General features: G+C 39.2%; 1 protein-coding gene across 5 annotated transcripts in view; it reads right to left on the bottom strand.

Moving 5' to 3' along the window:
- Positions 1–6246: 6246 nt before the first annotated feature.
- The window catches only part of TBC1D30 (TBC1 domain family member 30), a 65181-nt gene continuing 54440 nt past the window's right edge, over positions 6247–16987 (bottom strand). For 3 of the 5 annotated variants that reach the window (XM_067469087.1, XM_060777519.2, XM_060777521.2), the window contains 5 exons: positions 15774–15880; positions 14395–14534; positions 13239–13445; positions 12866–12922; positions 6247–10610 (listed from right to left, as the gene is read on the bottom strand). In XM_067469087.1, the coding sequence (XP_067325188.1) occupies positions 9823–10610; positions 12866–12922; positions 13239–13445; positions 14395–14534; positions 15774–15880 (1299 nt within the window). In that variant the 3' untranslated portion in view covers positions 6247–9822. The remainder of the gene's footprint in view (positions 10611–12865; positions 12923–13238; positions 13446–14394; positions 14535–15773; positions 15881–16987) is intronic. The other 2 variants (XM_060777522.2, XM_060777520.2) reach the window with 1 other exon arrangement.

The following is a 16987-nucleotide window of genomic DNA, read 5'->3' as shown; positions in this document are numbered from 1 at the left end:
GGTTGGGGGTGTGTTGTTGCCCTTTTTATGTGTGGTCTGTGCCACAGCTGAATCTCAGCTTTGATCCTGCACCAGGGGGTGAGCATGTTGATGTTTGGAGGAGGAGGAATCTACAATTATTTTCTTTCCAGGCTGGGTGCATACATTTATACGCTCAGTAGTATTTGCTTCAAACTGGTGGGGGAGGGAATCATGTTTCCCAGAAAAGACAAATGGGAGAAAGTGCAAAAGTACTGCTGTTTTAGGATGATCTAGGGATCTTTTGTTGTTGATGTTACCTCTGGTCAAACTTCCTGTGAGGATCTTTTGGTCTTCACCACAGGTAGAAGTACTCAAGGACCCAGGAATCTGAGCAAGCTCCCTCACACCATCCCTGCTCATGCAAATATCCTCTTCTTTCTCATCAAAGTGAAAGGAGGATCTGCTGTAAGTCCCACTGAAGGAATGAGTCTTTCTTCCAAGTAGATACCTATAGTATTAAACATAATAATAATAATAATAATAATAATAATAATAATAACTTTATTTTTATACTCCTCCATCTCCCTGAAGGGACTCGGGGTGGCTTACAAGGGGTCAGGGCCCAACAGAACAGTTAAAACGTAACACATTAAAATGTGTAACAACAATATAATATAAAATAAAATAAAACAACAACATTATAACAAAATATAAAATAATGATCAACCAACAACCAATAGCAAAATTAAATGTCTCATCATGGGTGGGCAGATTAAATATGACTTAAAACAGATTCAGGAGGCCCGGAACATGCTATCTTGTAGATTCTATCATAACAAATGCATCTAAGGCTTCAGCTACAACTCTTTGACCTTATTAGTATCTACTGATAGTACTTTTTCCCATGGTTAATGCAAAGAATGAACTGCCCCATGGATGAACTGAATGGAAAGGGGATCAACTCTTATCTTATTAGACGGTTAATGGTTCCCATCTCCAGGGTGGAATGAATTGATTTTAGATTTGGATTTGAAAGCCAACTTCCTTTGTAGCATCATGTGCTTAAACCTGAGATACTGTAATCTCAAAAAATGGTATCTAATTAAATTACCCCAAAAAATACCACATTTGCAGCATTTTTCAAAAAAATCAGAGCATGATCTCATAAGTATTGAGCACAGATTGGTTTGTATGAAGACCAATAGTGACATCTAGTGATTAGGTGTGGATTTGGCTACTATTTTTTCATCAATACCTCTTTTGGATTGTTGTAAGTTTTTCAGGCTGTATGGCCATGTTCCAGAAGCATTCTCTCCTAACGTTTCACCTGCATCTCTGGCAAGCATTCTCAGAGGTTGTGAGGTTTGTTGGAAACTAGGAAAATGGGGTTTATATATCTGTGGAATGTCCAGGGTGAGAGAAAGAACTCTTGTCTGTTGGAGGAAGGTGTGAATATTTCAGTTGGCCACCTTGATTAGCATTTAATAGCATAGCAGTTTTCAAGGTCTGGCTTCTTACTGCCTGGGGGAATCCTTTGTTATGAGGTGATTAGCTGTCCCTTATTGTTTCTTGTCTGGAGTTCCCCTGTTTTTGAATGTTGTTTTTAGAGTTTTTTTTTAAAAAAAAATACTGGTAGCCAGAGATACCTCTTTTTTCTATACATTCAATTTAGCTTTGTTTCCATAACTTTGGAAAACAACAGTGTTTATAAAAGTGCATATGAGACACACACATATTTTTTTAAAAAATAGAAAAAAATAGGCTTTCAAAAGGTACTAGCTATAAAACACTGAGTTATTTCTTAGACTTTTCTCATGCCAGAAGATGAAAATATTTTTTTTAAAAAATAGTTGTTTAAGATCAATGCTTCACTATATGAAATCAGCAGTTGACTTGGGCCAACCAACTTTAATTTGAATAAAACCTATCAAGAAATTAAATTCATTCATCACCTGTCCTGGGGGTAGCTGGCTCATTTCAGAAGAGCACAGAAGTCATGAAAGCCATGCAGAATTTAGTAAAAATCCCTGAAATTCAGGCTACAATGAGGGATTTATCCAAAGAAATGATGAAGGCCGGGATCATAGAAAACATGCTGGATGATACCTTTGAAAGTATGGAAGACCAAGAGGAAATGAAATAAGAGGCAAATGGAGATTGACAAAATTTTATTTGAAATTACAGCTGGAGCCCTGGGTAAAGCGTCTAGTAAAGTCACAGATGCTCTTCCAGAACACGAGACGGAAGGAGCTACAGCAGCCGCTGTGGATGAAGATGAGGAAGAGGAAGATATTGAAGCTATGCATCATAGTTAGCTACTCTTTGTAGTTAGCCATAGAACACTATTATAACTTGATTTATTTTGCCATGGGCTGTTCTGCCTTTACAATGTAAAACTCCTTATAAAAAATGTTTCCTGTATATATTCAGATAGATAGATAGATAGATAGATAGATAGATAGATAGATAGATGTAGATTTGCCTTGGGAGATATTTTTAACTTTTTTCTGTCAACCTTTGTCAGCTTTAAACAGCTCTGGTGGAATGGAAAGAAGATGCTATATATGTATACTCAACTAATAAACATTTTGAAAGAGTCTGCAGTTTATGAACTCATCTTCTCAAAGGCATTTTCTGCAGGCTGAAACTACTGCAATATCTAATGTACATTTCTGAAACACTAACTGGATTTTAATAAACAGGTTTTAACACTTTAAAAAAAGAAAAGAAATTAAATTCATTCAAAACATAGCAGCCCAAATAGAAACGGAAATTTTGAGAACTGAACACATTGTACCACTTTTTAAGCTACTATTATGGCTTCTAGTGTATTTTGAGGGACAACTAAAATATTAATGTTTTGTGCCTGATCAGAAGGGAGTCCCATTGTGCGCATAGGTAACAAATGGATACATACCTGCTGCACAAATGTCCTAAATATCACATCAGGCAAGACTGAGGGAACTTTTCCATTTCAAGCTGGCTGATGCATAATTAGGACCAGCTTTAATAGACTTTTGTTTCCCTGCCTTTTGTGAGGAGGTGCATGTTTTGGATGGGATATTTTTGATGATAACATATTGGTTTGGTTCAATGGGTGGGAAAACCTCAAGGAAGTTGAGAAAGGGCACAAGTGGGACTGAAAAATTATGACTGTCATGCACTAAAATTTAGATTCTACTGTAGTTGTCTTGCAATAGAATGATTTATGAGTATAGGAAAAATGAAATGGCAAACTTTTCTTAGCTATGTATTTATCCTGTATTTGTATTTAGAGTGTCAAGGCTTTCAACATTAGTCTGCATATTTTAAACTTTTCTGCAAGTAAATTGTATGAGGGGCCGGGCTTTAGCACAGCAGGTTAATCCCCAGCCGCAATAAATCTTGCCAATTGAAAGGCTGGCAGTTTGAAGCCCAAGTTGAAGGTGAGTGCCTGACCTTCAGCCCAGCTCACTGCCCATCTAGCAGACCGAAAACAGCTGAGTAGATAAATAGGTACCGCTGAAGCATTGAATTATTTTAATAGCTGCATAAGGAAATACCAGAAAAAATGCCAGAACTGATAATGGTTTGCAGGCCTGTAACTGCCATAGGCAGGTTCATGGAACATTACAAACACAATGAAGGAACTTTGTATTAATTGGAAGCATTTAAAAATCATTTAGTATGTCACTATTTAGGAGCCCCCGGTGGTGCAGTGGGTTAAAGCGCTGAGCTGCTGAGCTTGTTGACCGAAAGGTTGCAGGTTCTAATCCGGGGAGTGGCGTGAGCTTCCGCTGTCAGCCCCAGTTTCTGCCAACCTAGCAGTTCAAAAACATGCAAATGTGAGTAGAACAATAGGTACCACTTCAGCGGGAAGGTAACGGTGCTCCATGCAGTCATGCTGGCTACATGACCTTGGAGTTGTCTATGGAGAACGCTGGCTCTTTGGCTTAGAAATGGAGGTGAGCACCAACCTCCAGAGTCAGACACGACTGGACTTAATATGAGGGGAAAACCTTTACCCTTAACCTATGTCACTATTTAATTAAATGTTTCCATATTATTTTAATAACAGTTAGACCAGTGGTCAGGCCTTTAAATTTGCCATACACTTCTGTCTAGAATCCTGTAGGTGACATATGCTGACAAGTGTCATTTTAGGATGCGGCAGGACCCTGTTATCCAGCACCCCTTTCTGCAGAGCCTTCTGACTCTGCTTGACAGTTCTGGGATGTGCTCCCATGATCAATAGCTGACTGTTGGAGGGCAGAAACCAACTGCAGTTGTGCAGCTGGGAGAAGGGGGCACCCAACACCCTCCTGCGCCACCAGGGAATGCTAGAGCACCTCCCCCTCGCTCTGTGGCTGGAGTCAAGCACAGCATCAAAGATGCCAGAAATAAGATGGGGAAAACTGCCTTTCCCTCCATTTGTGTTGTCTGTCCTTGTTAATGGTATAATCGGCACTTGAATGTTTGCCAAATGTGTGTTCTGTAAGCTGCTCTGAGTCCACTTTGGGGTGAGAAGGGCAGGGTGTGTGTACTGTGAATAAATAATAAATAATTCTCCCTCCCAGCCCCTAGCTGCCCTTGGAAATGGCTTCTTGACAAGTGTAACAATATTACCAGAATTTCACTCTCTTCAGGTCATTATTGTATATCACCTTCTGTTTTCTTTTAAAGCTATTATTGTGACCACTCTTTGTTTCTAATGTTTTATTATACTTTTGCTTTAGTTTGGATTAGCAAACGTGCTCACCTTTGCAAGTATTAGGAATACTTTTGATTCTCCACTTTACCCAAGTAGAGTTGTCTTTTTCTCTCTTCTCTGCCCCTTCCACCTCTCCTTGTCTCACAGGTTTCTCTTTCCTCCCCACTTCTTGTTCAGACTTCATTGCTACTCATTCTCCTCGCCTTCCTCACCAAGGCAGCATAACCTTTTTTTATTTCAACTTCTAAAAGAATTCAGGACTGTGCAAAAGGAAGCGCCATGTGGACTCCCCAACTGTCTTTTAGAAAAATGAATATTCTATATGTCTGACTGTTGCTTCCTCACTGCTGAGTGGAAAAGATTAGAAAGGTCTGCCATCTAGTGAGTAAAGGTGATGCTACTGGCAGTCGACATATTTTAACTACTATTTGTCAATCCAATTTGAAAAACAACACAATTCCAAGGCATACCAATTCATAGCGTGCATCTATATTGTAGGTGGCACTTAAACTGCTGTGGTTCAACCCCCAGTGGCGCAATGGGTTAAATCCTTGTGCCAGCAGGACGCTGAACAAAAGATCAGCAGTTTGAATCCTGGGAGTGGGGTGAGCTCCTGTCTGTCAGCTACAGCTTTTGATGCGGACACATGAGAGAAGCCTCCCACAGGATGGTAAAACATTTGGGCGTCCCCTGGCCAAAGTCCTTGCAGATGGCCAATTCTCTCACAACAGAAATGACTTGCAGTTTCTCAAATTGCTACAGACATGGAAAAAATGCTGTGGAATCCTGGGAGTTGTAGTTTGGTGAAACACCAGCACCTTCTAACTAAAAAATACAACCCTGTGATTCCATAGAATTGAGTCATGACAATTAAAGTAGTGTCAAGCTGCATTAATTCTACAATTTAGATACACCCTTAGGTCCCCTTAATATCAGTGCCAAGAGATTTGGGCTTTCATGGTCTTTATGTTAAGTGCACAAACACAAACACACATTATTATGGACTTATGTGTGTTGCCCTGAGCACTTAGTCTACAGAATGACTCACAAGTGATTGATTGAATAAATAATATAATCCATATTTTCATCAACACAAGGGAGAGTAAACTTAAGTATTAGTCAAAGCAAATGGTCATTTGCTTCTGAAACAGCTCATTAAAACATCAGCTGATTTGTTATCCAATTCAAATTAGGGAATTATTTCTGAGGAAATTGCATAGATGACTAATCTCAGTGAAATATTCTCATGCTTATGTACCCATGGAAACAATTTCAAAAGTCTCTCACAATGTACTTTAAAATAAATACTCATAAATTAAGCATTTCATTATACAAATCTTGAAATTGTGAGACTCTGTCCAAGGCCCCTTCCACACAGCTGTATAAAACTCACATTGAACTGGATGAATATATGGCAGTGTGGACTCAGATAATCCTGTTCAAAGCAGATATTGTGGATTATCTGCCTTGATATTCTGGGATATATGGCAGTGTGGAAGGGCCCTAAGTGGGAAAATGTATTTTTTTTAAAAAAAGATACCCTTTAAAATTGATCACCATTGTAGCCATAGTTCAAATACACACACACAAAGATGAACAGCTCCAAAACAGTTTTACACATCCTGAATATATTTATAATATACAATAATATTTACAGTATATTGAATACATCAAAGAAGAAATTCATAAGACATAGAGTTTAACACTAGTCTCTTAAAACACGCCACACGCGGCATTCAACGAGGAAGCAAACCTGATAAGCTCCTTAAATTTCATACCAGCTTCAGCCAGATGGCAAAAACAATGGGCCCAAACTCACTTAAGACATTATGATAAAAGACAGAGACATCGGGCCCAAACTAGCATCTCCTATTCAAGTAATCATGCGCTGAGTTCCTATACAGTATTCCACATAGACACGGACTTCACTATGCATGTATCAAAGCGGTTCCCAACAAAGAATTAAATTGAACTAATCTCCCTTATTTCAATTAAATAAATTACATACAAATCCCTTCCAACATTTTTCAATGGCAGTGAGGGTGGGAAAAGAAAACATTTTCAGGTCTATTAATGAAAAGAATGCTGCCAATCTTGGAGATTTATTGTCGAATACTTTCATGGCCGGAATCACTGGGTTGTTGTAGGTTTTTCGGGCTGTATGGTCATGCTCAAGAAGCATTCTCTCCTGATGTTTCGCCTGCATCTATAGCAGGCATCCTCAGAGATTGTGAGGTCTTTTTATTCCCATTCTTAATGGAATAACTAAAGTGGTTGAAATTAATCTCCAACCCAATCCTGGAGATTAGTTTCAACCACTTTAGTTATTCCATTAAGAATGGGAATAAATTTGTTGTAGAAAGGGAAAAAAGCATTCACTTTTTAAAAAGCTTGCATAAGTTTTGAGAAACAACATAATAAGAGTTTTAAATGAACAGAAGATTCCAACCTTCACTTCAAATCAGTGTACTTCCAGCATCATGTGCAATAATTGTTTTAAAAAATTATTATATGAAGCTCCTGGTGGTGCAGTTGGTTAAACCGCTGAGCTGTTGAACTTGCTGACTAAAGGTCACCAATTCGAATCCAGGGAGCAGAATGAGCTCCCGCTGTTAGCCCCAGCTTCTGCCAACCTAGCAGTTCGAAAACATGCTAATGTGAGTAGATTAATAGGTAGTGCTCCAGTGGTAAGGTAACAGTGCTCCATGCAGTCATGCCAGCCACATGACCTAGGGGATGTCTATGGACAACGCCAGCTCTTCAGCTTAAAAATGGAGATGAGCACCAATCTCCAGGGTCGGACATGACTGGACTTAATGTCAGTTGAAAACCACCAAACCCCTTTTATTTATATGTTCTACAAAATATTGGAAGCAGTAACAGAGATCCAAAGAACTCCATCAGAGAAGCCGACACACTCTGGGATTTTTCTTGTTAAAAGCAGCCTCAGTGCCACAGTACAAATTCCTCTTAAACCTTCTCTAGATTCAGAAAATGTTTGGCATGCAGCATGCAGACTGCAGTTAAGGAATTGCAAGTTTAAAATTTCCTAAAAATTAATTATACAATCTATTAGGTCCTGGTTGTTTCCCCCCCCCCCCCTAAGTTAGCATTTTATTCATTTCCACATGCTTATCAATGTGATGTCTTAATATTGCATTTGGTGCATTGTCATAGTAGACTATGCAGACATGGTTTGTATCAATTGCTTAACCAGCTGTAGATTGTAAGATGACTTTCTTACAATCGACTTTCATGTGACTTTCTACCCAAGGCTTGTGAACAATTGGGGGAATTTTGTATGGGAAATATCCAAAAATGGGTGTGGGCAGAGGGCTGAGTCATCAGCTTTTGTTCTTTAAGCACCTCCCTGTCTTATGCACCAAGTTTTAAGGTTCGATATTAATCTATTCTAAATAGAGATAAATTTTCTTCTAATGACAACTGTTGCTATGGCAGCACATACTATTTTTTATTGTACTTAATCTTGCAAAGTGGAGCCCCCGGTAGCACAGTGAATTAAACTCCTGTGCTGGCAGGACTGAAGACCAACAGCTCGGAGGTTCGAATCCGGGGAGAGCGTGGATGAGCTCCCTCTATCAGCTCCAGCTCTCCATGCAGGGACATGAGGGAAGCCTCCCACAAGGATGGTAAAACATCGAAACATCCAGGCGTCCCCAGGGCATTGTCCTTGCTGACGGCCAATTCTCTCACACCAGAAGCGACTTGCAGTTTCTCAAGTCACTCCTGACATGACAAAAAAAAAATTCAGATCAATGCAAGGGGATCCACTTTCCACTGTTATCTGCCAAGTTTCAGAGTCTTAATGAATCTCTTAGCAACAATATAGCTAGAACTATATTGAACTAGATCCCAAGATTTTCCAGTTTGTTTGCTCACTTCAGATGGAAAGCACATAATCTTGTGGAAGCTGCTAAAAATCTTCCTTGTAAAGGAATGTTAGAAAATATGTAGATAGTTATATCACAGGACACAGACCTGGATCTTTCTTAAATGGGAATCAACTATAACACATCAGAGATCAAAAGTGCTAAACATTTTTAAAGCTTGGTGCCTTACAAAACAAAATACAGTGGGGTCTCGATTATTCAGCTTTTGCTCATCCAACTTCTATATTATCCAACACAGTCTGCCTCCCGCCCTGATCCACAGCGGTTTCAATACACTGTGATGTTTTAGTGCTAAATTCGTAAATACAGTAAATACTACATAACGTTACCGTGTATTGAACTGCTTTTTCTGTCGGTTTGTTGTAAAATATGTTTTGGTGCTTGATTTGTAAAAGCATAATGTAATTTGACATTTAATAGGTTTTTCTTTAATCACTTCTTATTATCCAACATTTTCGCTTATCTAATGTTCTGCTGTTCCATTTAAGTTGTATAAGTGAGACTCTACTGTATGAAGGCCACAATCCTATACTCACTCACTTGGAAATAAAGACCACCAAACCCAAGATATGTATCAAATGCTGTCAAGAATTTTAAATTATATATGTAAATATTGATTTAAATATCATTCCTAGTATCTCATGACTCACTACAAGTCAGTGTGCCCTCAACCAAAATCAAGTCGTACAAAATGCATTTATTTCTCTCTTCCTCTGAGAGAGATTTCTATAATAGAGAAACAGTTAAAAGCAGCAGTTTGAATATTGAAGCACTGTTACAGTGTCATTTGTTCAAATATATTAGTGTAATGATACAGACAGCTAGTAGTATTGTAATCTGTCTGAAAAACTGGTGCTCAGTTCTGTTCCAGGAAGCAAAGAGGATTAACCAATTGCCACAAAATGGTGATAATCTTGCCAAAATGTTTTGATAGTGGATACAACTGAACAAAAACTGTTCTATAAGTATCATTTGAATGCCTGGCAGAACTACAGGGTGTTTTTTCCTATAGGTAATTCAAATTCAAAACATTTCCTGTGCTGCGAGTCAGTTTATTTTTTACCATGAAAGCTAAATGTGCCACCATCACTATTCCATATTATAGAAAAACACAGATTTCTGACATTTTTGTCATTAATCTCCCTTATTTCAATTAAATAAATTACATATAAATCCCTTTGAACCCACAGACACACACCATAAAAATTCAAACAGCAGCGATAATGACAATGGTGATATTAATGAAGTGGAATATAAGCATCATCGTCTTTTAGATCCACTGTTACCATTTGTGGGCTTGTTAAAGCTTCTGCTCATTTGGGGGAAGTGAACAGTTGGGGTTCTTTCCGTTGGACCATACAATCCTAGATTCCTGGCTGCAGCTGATTTCCTAAGTGGCTTGACACTAGGGAAAGGGCTAAAGACTTGAGACTTGGGAGTGCTGACTTGAGGGGATGTTGCCATTGTTTCACTGTCTTTGGGCGAATCCGGCAATTCAGAGGTGTGTGTTTGACAGTAAGGGCTTGGCCTGGAGTCAGTGTCATGTTTGTTGTTTTGGGTAAGTTCCAGTGCTTCCAGCTTCAGCTGAACTGCTGATATATTTGCACTGACATTGGCATCTTTGAATGCTGGTTCAGGAGACTGTCCATCCGCTTTCCTAGTAATCCCAGCATCCGAATCACTTCCTTCTCCATCCACAGATTCTGATTTGCTGGAAATCTCTTCTTTTGCCCCAATGCTCTTGGCTTTTCCACCTTCACTCTGTTCTTCTATTAGTCCTATAGTATCACCATAGCCCAGCTGGCCTTTGGCTCTTGCCATATTCTTCCGATGTACCCTAATGTGAGTGCGCCAGGGAGAGTTGAGTTTTGTTTTAAGGTCTTCATGGGGACCAGGTGACATCTTGCCTCCTGCATGATTTGGAATGTGAACAATGGCATTTTTGGCAGAACGATTGGTTGGCTTCATCTTCTTTCCTAGCAGAAGATGGTTGATCACTGGAGAATGGTTCACTTGAGAAGGTAGAAGATTGGTAGCTGGCCCTTTATCTGAAGAAAACAAAAATGTCAAAGATAATATTGAAAGGGCTTGCCAACAAAACAAGCATGCTGTCGAAAGAGATCAGACAAATAAGTATAAAGAAAAATATGCCTCTTTTTCAGTGTCTGATGTACAAGTTACAACTAATTTGTGCAGATATTGGGACTATTAATGTTGAGCAGATAAACTTGTTATATTCTTCTTTCTTAATACAAAATAATAACCAAGGTTGGGGTTATTGTTGGCTTTTTAGTCAAATATTAATGTGCACAGAATATTTATTTGTCATATCAGGAGCGAACCAAGAGTAAAGTTGTATTTTTTTTAAAAAAAATCAAATAGAAATAGAGCATTCAGTAATCTGCAAAGCAATAGAATGTGGTTTACTTTACATTTGATTCAGAGCTAAGAAAGCTGAATTACAAATAGGATTAGTTTATCTTAATGGGAAAGAATCTGGGACATTGAAAGTTGCTACATCCTAAAAGAACTGAAAGAACTGGGCATGTTGAGCCTGCAGAAGAGAAGGCTGAGAGGAGATATGTGAAAGGGAGTCATAGGGAAGAGGGAGCAAGCTTGTTTTCTGTTTCCCTATAGAAACAGAAAACAATGGCTTCAAACTACAGGAAAGGAGATTCCACCTGAACATTAGGAAGAACTTCCTAACTGCGAGAGCTGTTCAGCAGTGGAAATCTCTGCCCTGGATTGTGGTGGAGGCTCCTTCTTTGGAGGCTTTGAAACAGAGGCTGGATGGCCATCTGTTGGGGGTGCTTTGAATGCAATTTTCCTGCTTCTTGGCAGGGGGTTGGACTGGATGGCCTGTGAGGTCTCTTCCAGCTCTATGATTCCAATGTTTCATCTAGTTCGCTATTGCCTTTACTGACTGGTAGCAGCTTTCAGAATTGGGTGTTTCTACCAACCGTAACAGAAAATGTTAGCGTTTGAATTCAGGACCTTTTACATGCAAAGCACATGCTGCATTGCCAATATGTAGCTCAGATACATTTAGTTAATCTGACACAATGATCTAAAGATATATATTCAAAGCAGCCTGAGAGCCAACTCGGAAGGACCCAATTTCCATTAAGTCAAGTTCCAGTTTGCACTGAGCAATAAAATTTAATTTTTTCAGTGTCTTGGAGCAAATTTGGCAATTCAGAGGTGTGTGTTTGACAGTATGGGCTTGGCCTGGAGTCATTGCCATCTTTGTTGTTTTGGGTAAGTCCCAGTGGTGCAGTAGCCTGACCTACTTCATAGAGTTCTTGTGAGGATAAAATAGAGAGGAAGAGAGTAACGTATATCACTTTGAGATCTTTGCAAGAAATATAATTCTCCCTCTTGTGTTTTTTTCAAAGAGGGAATCAAGATGGAGGAAATGTAAGTAATGCAAACATTCTGCCAGTCACCAACAAAATACTGCCATTTAAAAAATGAATATAATGAATAAATATCCCAAAGGAAACCATAATTGCTTTCAATGCAATGATGCAACAGGTAAGAATATGACGTTATAAACATAAAGTGATAGATTAATTTGGAAATCAAATACATTAAATCTATTTCAGAAGAGAATATAGAAGGAAGAAATTGCTGTTCTTATCTGGGCATTCCCAATGACATTTGGCTCACTCTTCAATTATGCCAATACCATGATGTGTCTTGTTTCTTCCTCATACCACCAACACAAAACTTTTCATAATGAAAAAAACAGGATACAGACTTGTCCATATAGGCTGAATACTTAGCAATTTAACACCATCACCACAAAACCAATTCCAGTAGAACATCCAGCAATAGAGAAAATCAACCAAGAGAGGTAAACGAGTTAATATTTGTGAGAAGAAGTTATGGCAATCCTGGGAAATGAAACCCTTCCTCATTTTAATCTTGGCAGAATGGTTGTCTTGCAATTGCAGATTTGATCAACCATCATTTCATGAGATATGTATTTCTTTTGCAAGAAGTAGCACCAAATGCAGAAGTGGTCTATGGCATACTGTTAGGAAGCATGGGCTTTCTCTACTAGTGAAGATATGAAGTGAAGTGTGTGTATGAGTATGCTTGTCTGTACAACAGGTAGTTTTATACCTAAGTTGTTTCAATGCCAATTGTGCATAATTTGCCTATACCTCTAAGACAAAACATGGGCTGGGCAAATAGCAATTTAGAAGGTTATATCACAAATCCAAGGATGCCTTTGATGTTAGTGAAATCAATGAAAGAAAAGCTGTACACCCAAGTTAACATAGATATCTTTAAATACCATTATTCAGCGGGTCCCTGGGATTTAACAATAGCCCAGGGTCTTCATCTTCAGACCCTGACAAAAGAAAAACAAAGATCACCATCACTTTGTGCTATGCTGGTTTCAGTCAAATGAGTTCGTTCTGGTTACTCCTCATTGTTTTCTTCTTTCTTCTTGTTTATATAAGTTAACACACACACACAATTTGGTTCCTTATACATACAGTTCAAGGGTAAGAATCATCTGTCCCTCTGGATGTTGTTGGACTGTTAGTCCCAAAAGCCCTAACCAGATACGACTGGAGATCTGTGCGATTCTCAACCCAAACATACTTAATACCATCTTGCATCTACCTCCTTGCTGTGAAAAACTAACCCAAATAAGCAATTACCTGCTTTGATGTACACCTGATGAACCTGCTGCTGCTGTTTCTTCTTTATTCGGGAATACTGTCTTTTCAGTGCATTGATGTCTGTAGTCATTCGTTCCATCATCATGCTGTTAAAGACTGCATGGTATTCACTTCGACAGGCATCGATTGCTCCAGGACTTAGTTCTGCAATGTTACTAGATCCTAAAGTCTGCTCCTCATTATGTTCTATAGACAGAAGGAAAAATGTGAGAAACCCATCAGAATGTAAACCAATAATGGTATATTTCATGTCAGACAATTCTTAAAGTATCAGTTGATTTAGATATCTTTTACAGATCATACTTTCAATTATATGGCTATTACAGTAATGTATAAATCCTAAAAGTTCTGTAACAGCTGCCCAAAACTAAAATGCATTAAAAATGAACAGTTAATGCCGAGTACAAATCAAAGTGCTGGATTTAGCCTAAAAAGCCCTAAATGGTTTCAGCCCAGCTTACCTGTCCAAACGTATGTCCCTCTATGACCCATCTTGGAGGCTAAGATTGTCAGAGGAGGCCCTGCTCTTGGTCCCACCCTCCTCGCAAGCACGACTGGTGGGGATGAGAGGCGGGGCCTTCTCAGTGGTGGCACCTCATCTATGGAGCTCCCTCCCTTGTGAAATTAGATTGGCCCCCTCCCTCCTGACCTTCAGGAAAAAACTAAAGCCATGGCTGTGGAAACAAGCTTTTGGTCAGTAAGCAGCACAATTTTCTGCATACGCTTTTGTGCAAACAATTGATTTGGAAAACTCTCAAAATGTTAGAAAATCTTGTTAAGGGTTTGCCATCACATGCTAGTAGTCTTTGACCACCCCAATCACTTGCATATTGAATATGAAATACCACCTTATTATACTATCAGCAATATCAAATAAAGCAGTGTATGAACTGGAACATTTAATCTCTCCCTCTCTCTGCTATGGGTCACAGAGCTGCACACCCTTTCCTTTGGGTATCTAAATATATGACTGAACCTGTCAAATGTTTGTGAGATGTCAATTATGAGTCCATACTGTTATTTTCATCTCAATGTCTCCAAGTCTTCAAATGTTGCTAAGGGATGAACCAGTGGGCGGCGGGGGGAGGTTCTCAAAGCACTCCCACAGTAAAATCAAAAAGTTTCCAATATTTACCTTTGAATTGCTTTTGATACTTTTGTAGTTCTGGAGCCAAAAACCCACTGAATGGTCCAAGGCAACCAATGACATTAGCTATGGAATCCTCATCATCAAGTTCATTTTCTTCATCACTGTCTTTAACTTTACCAAGCCTCCTGTGAAACAAAAGGATACAGGCTCTATTAATGTGTGAGCACAGTCATAACAAATTGAACAGTTCAACAGAGTCAGATATGTACTCCTATTTGGCCCTGCTTTGGTCAGGTAAATGGCAGGAAACAAAAGACTGTGAATTTGCAAGTCCCCTACTTGGCCTGCCAGGCCCTTTATCCCTCAAGAGAGCAGCACCAGAGTAGGGAACCTTCCTATTCCTAGATATCTTCCCTCACTAGAAGAATGAAGCAAGACCTGGAGGTGAGTGCAGCTGCATCTCCCTCCTCCACAGCTATGAAAGTCCAATTTTGTCTGTCCCCTTTGATGCACCCTCTTCCTCCTTCTTTAGCAGCTAGTCTGCTAAGGAAGCAGCACATTCGAGTGAGTGTTAAGCTGAAGTTCAGCACTCCCCTTCCTCTTCTCTATGCACAAATACATTTCTCAGGACTATCACATGAATCCCCATGGAAACAAAGAGAGTGGCTTCACTGCCAGAAGGCTTGGGAGGCAAGGTGACAAGAAGTTGCTGGCATCCTTGAAAGCTGTCCATCACCACTCGGAGCTCTTTCTGACTCTGCTACCATCAGGTTGTCTTAGTCTGTCTCTTTTTAAAAGTATGATAGCTATTCCATTTCTCACTTTCCATCTATTTTCAAATTCTCTTCTTTTGCATGCTCCTCTGTCTGCCCACTCAGTCATTCTCCTTCCCTCCTCAGCTGATTGCTCTGCTTCATTCTGGTAAAGGAGAAGAGTTGGGTGCTATTTCCAAGAAAAGCAGCAGTGTTTCAACCCACAGCTGCTTCCATATGGATACTGCTTATACTTCTGGCAACTTGCAGTTTCTCAAGTTGCTCCTGACATGACAAAAAAAAAATACTGCTGGCAAAGACCTGTCCAAAACCCAACCCTACATACAGAGTGAGCTGGGTTGCCCTCAGAAATCTCCAGTTCAAGGAGTAAAGAACTTATGGCAGCTCCTTTGAAAAGCACTGGTGTTTTGCTGGCCTCTCCTTGGTCCTTTTCCTTTCGAACTGGGCGCCACCTCTACACTAATCTTCTTTTCCAACTGGAGATGAGGAATATCTCCCAGTGAGGCATAATGGGAAGCAACACTTTAGATTCCCACCTCAGGCAGCAGGAAACATTTTGCCATCTCTGAATGTATCTGTTTGGTCTTTTGTTGTTTTACCCTGTTGCCTAAATTACGCTACAGGGTTACAGGAAAGAAAGAAGAGACTTACCCAGAATTTGATTTCACTGAAGCAGGAAAAGGAGTGATATTGTACGTGTATTTCTCCCTTAATTCTGCTAGCTGTGGGAAAGGGAACTGGGCCATGGAATAAACAGTCTGAGAAGGGGCGAAAAAGAAAGATGGAAGTATGTAAGCATGATGGAAGAAAGGCAAAGCAATTGGCTCAATGTTTACAAAGCCCAGTTTGTGCTAGACCTTTGATGTGTTTCATATGTTTTAATTGTTTGCAAGACTATTTTAATTGATATGTATATCTTTTACAGTTTTATAATATTGTGTTTTACCGATATTGTTATTGTCTGAATCTGGCATTGAATTATTGCCATAGTTTGTAAGCTGCCCTGAGTCCCCCTTCAGTGTGCGAAGGGTGGGGTATAAGTACAGTAAATAAATAATAATAAATAATAAAGAAACATGAATCCAAAGCAGGGCCTTTAAAACAACTTTTCATGGCAGGCTAAAATGCAGGATGGCTGCCGCATAGTTTTAGGATTAGATACTGCATTTCCTGAAAAGAACTATCGAAAGATTTAGCTTTTATAATGCAAGAGGTATTTCCTGCAAGAAAGACAAAGAATGACTCACATGAAATATAAGTGCTGGAACAGCCAGAAATGATAATCGTTGCATTAAAATGAAGAGAATGAATCATACACAGCCACTGCCATTTCTAACCCTATGCTTTTTATGAAAGAGAGCATGCTATATTTCAATATCAACTCCAATAATGTATTACAGTTGGCCTTCCATTTAAAATGGCAATTAGTTTTAGATTTAGAAAAGATGAATTCAATTTCACTGGGACTAGATGGCATGCAAATGTAAGAATGAAAAGCATTTCAAAAACCAAATTAAGTATTTTTAGTTGTGGTTGATACTGGTGAACAGTGAAGTATAGCAGAGAAAATTCCATCTGTGGGCCAAATCTGGACCCCGCCCCCCTTTTGTGAACCCAAAACCTCATTACATTCCCCCCCCCTCAAAAAAAAAATACTGATAATGTTATTAGCCACACAGAACTTTTTCAGAACAAGAAGAGGCCATTTTAACAACACTCAATGATTAGGAGTCTCTTTTTGTTCACTTCAAGTTTTAAAAATAACATCTCTTGAAACTAAGTTGTCTCGGGGAGTCCAAAATTTGGTTTAATTGCCATCTGCATCCATCTGGGAGCAAGAAAATTAGATTTTTTTTTAAATGGGA

Source organism: Anolis sagrei, chromosome 5 (genome assembly GCF_037176765.1).
Source record: "Anolis sagrei isolate rAnoSag1 chromosome 5, rAnoSag1.mat, whole genome shotgun sequence".
Taxonomy (NCBI): Eukaryota; Metazoa; Chordata; class Lepidosauria; order Squamata; family Dactyloidae; genus Anolis; species Anolis sagrei.
Note: the sequence above shows the minus strand (reverse complement) of the source record. Positions and strands in the feature narration are given on the sequence as shown.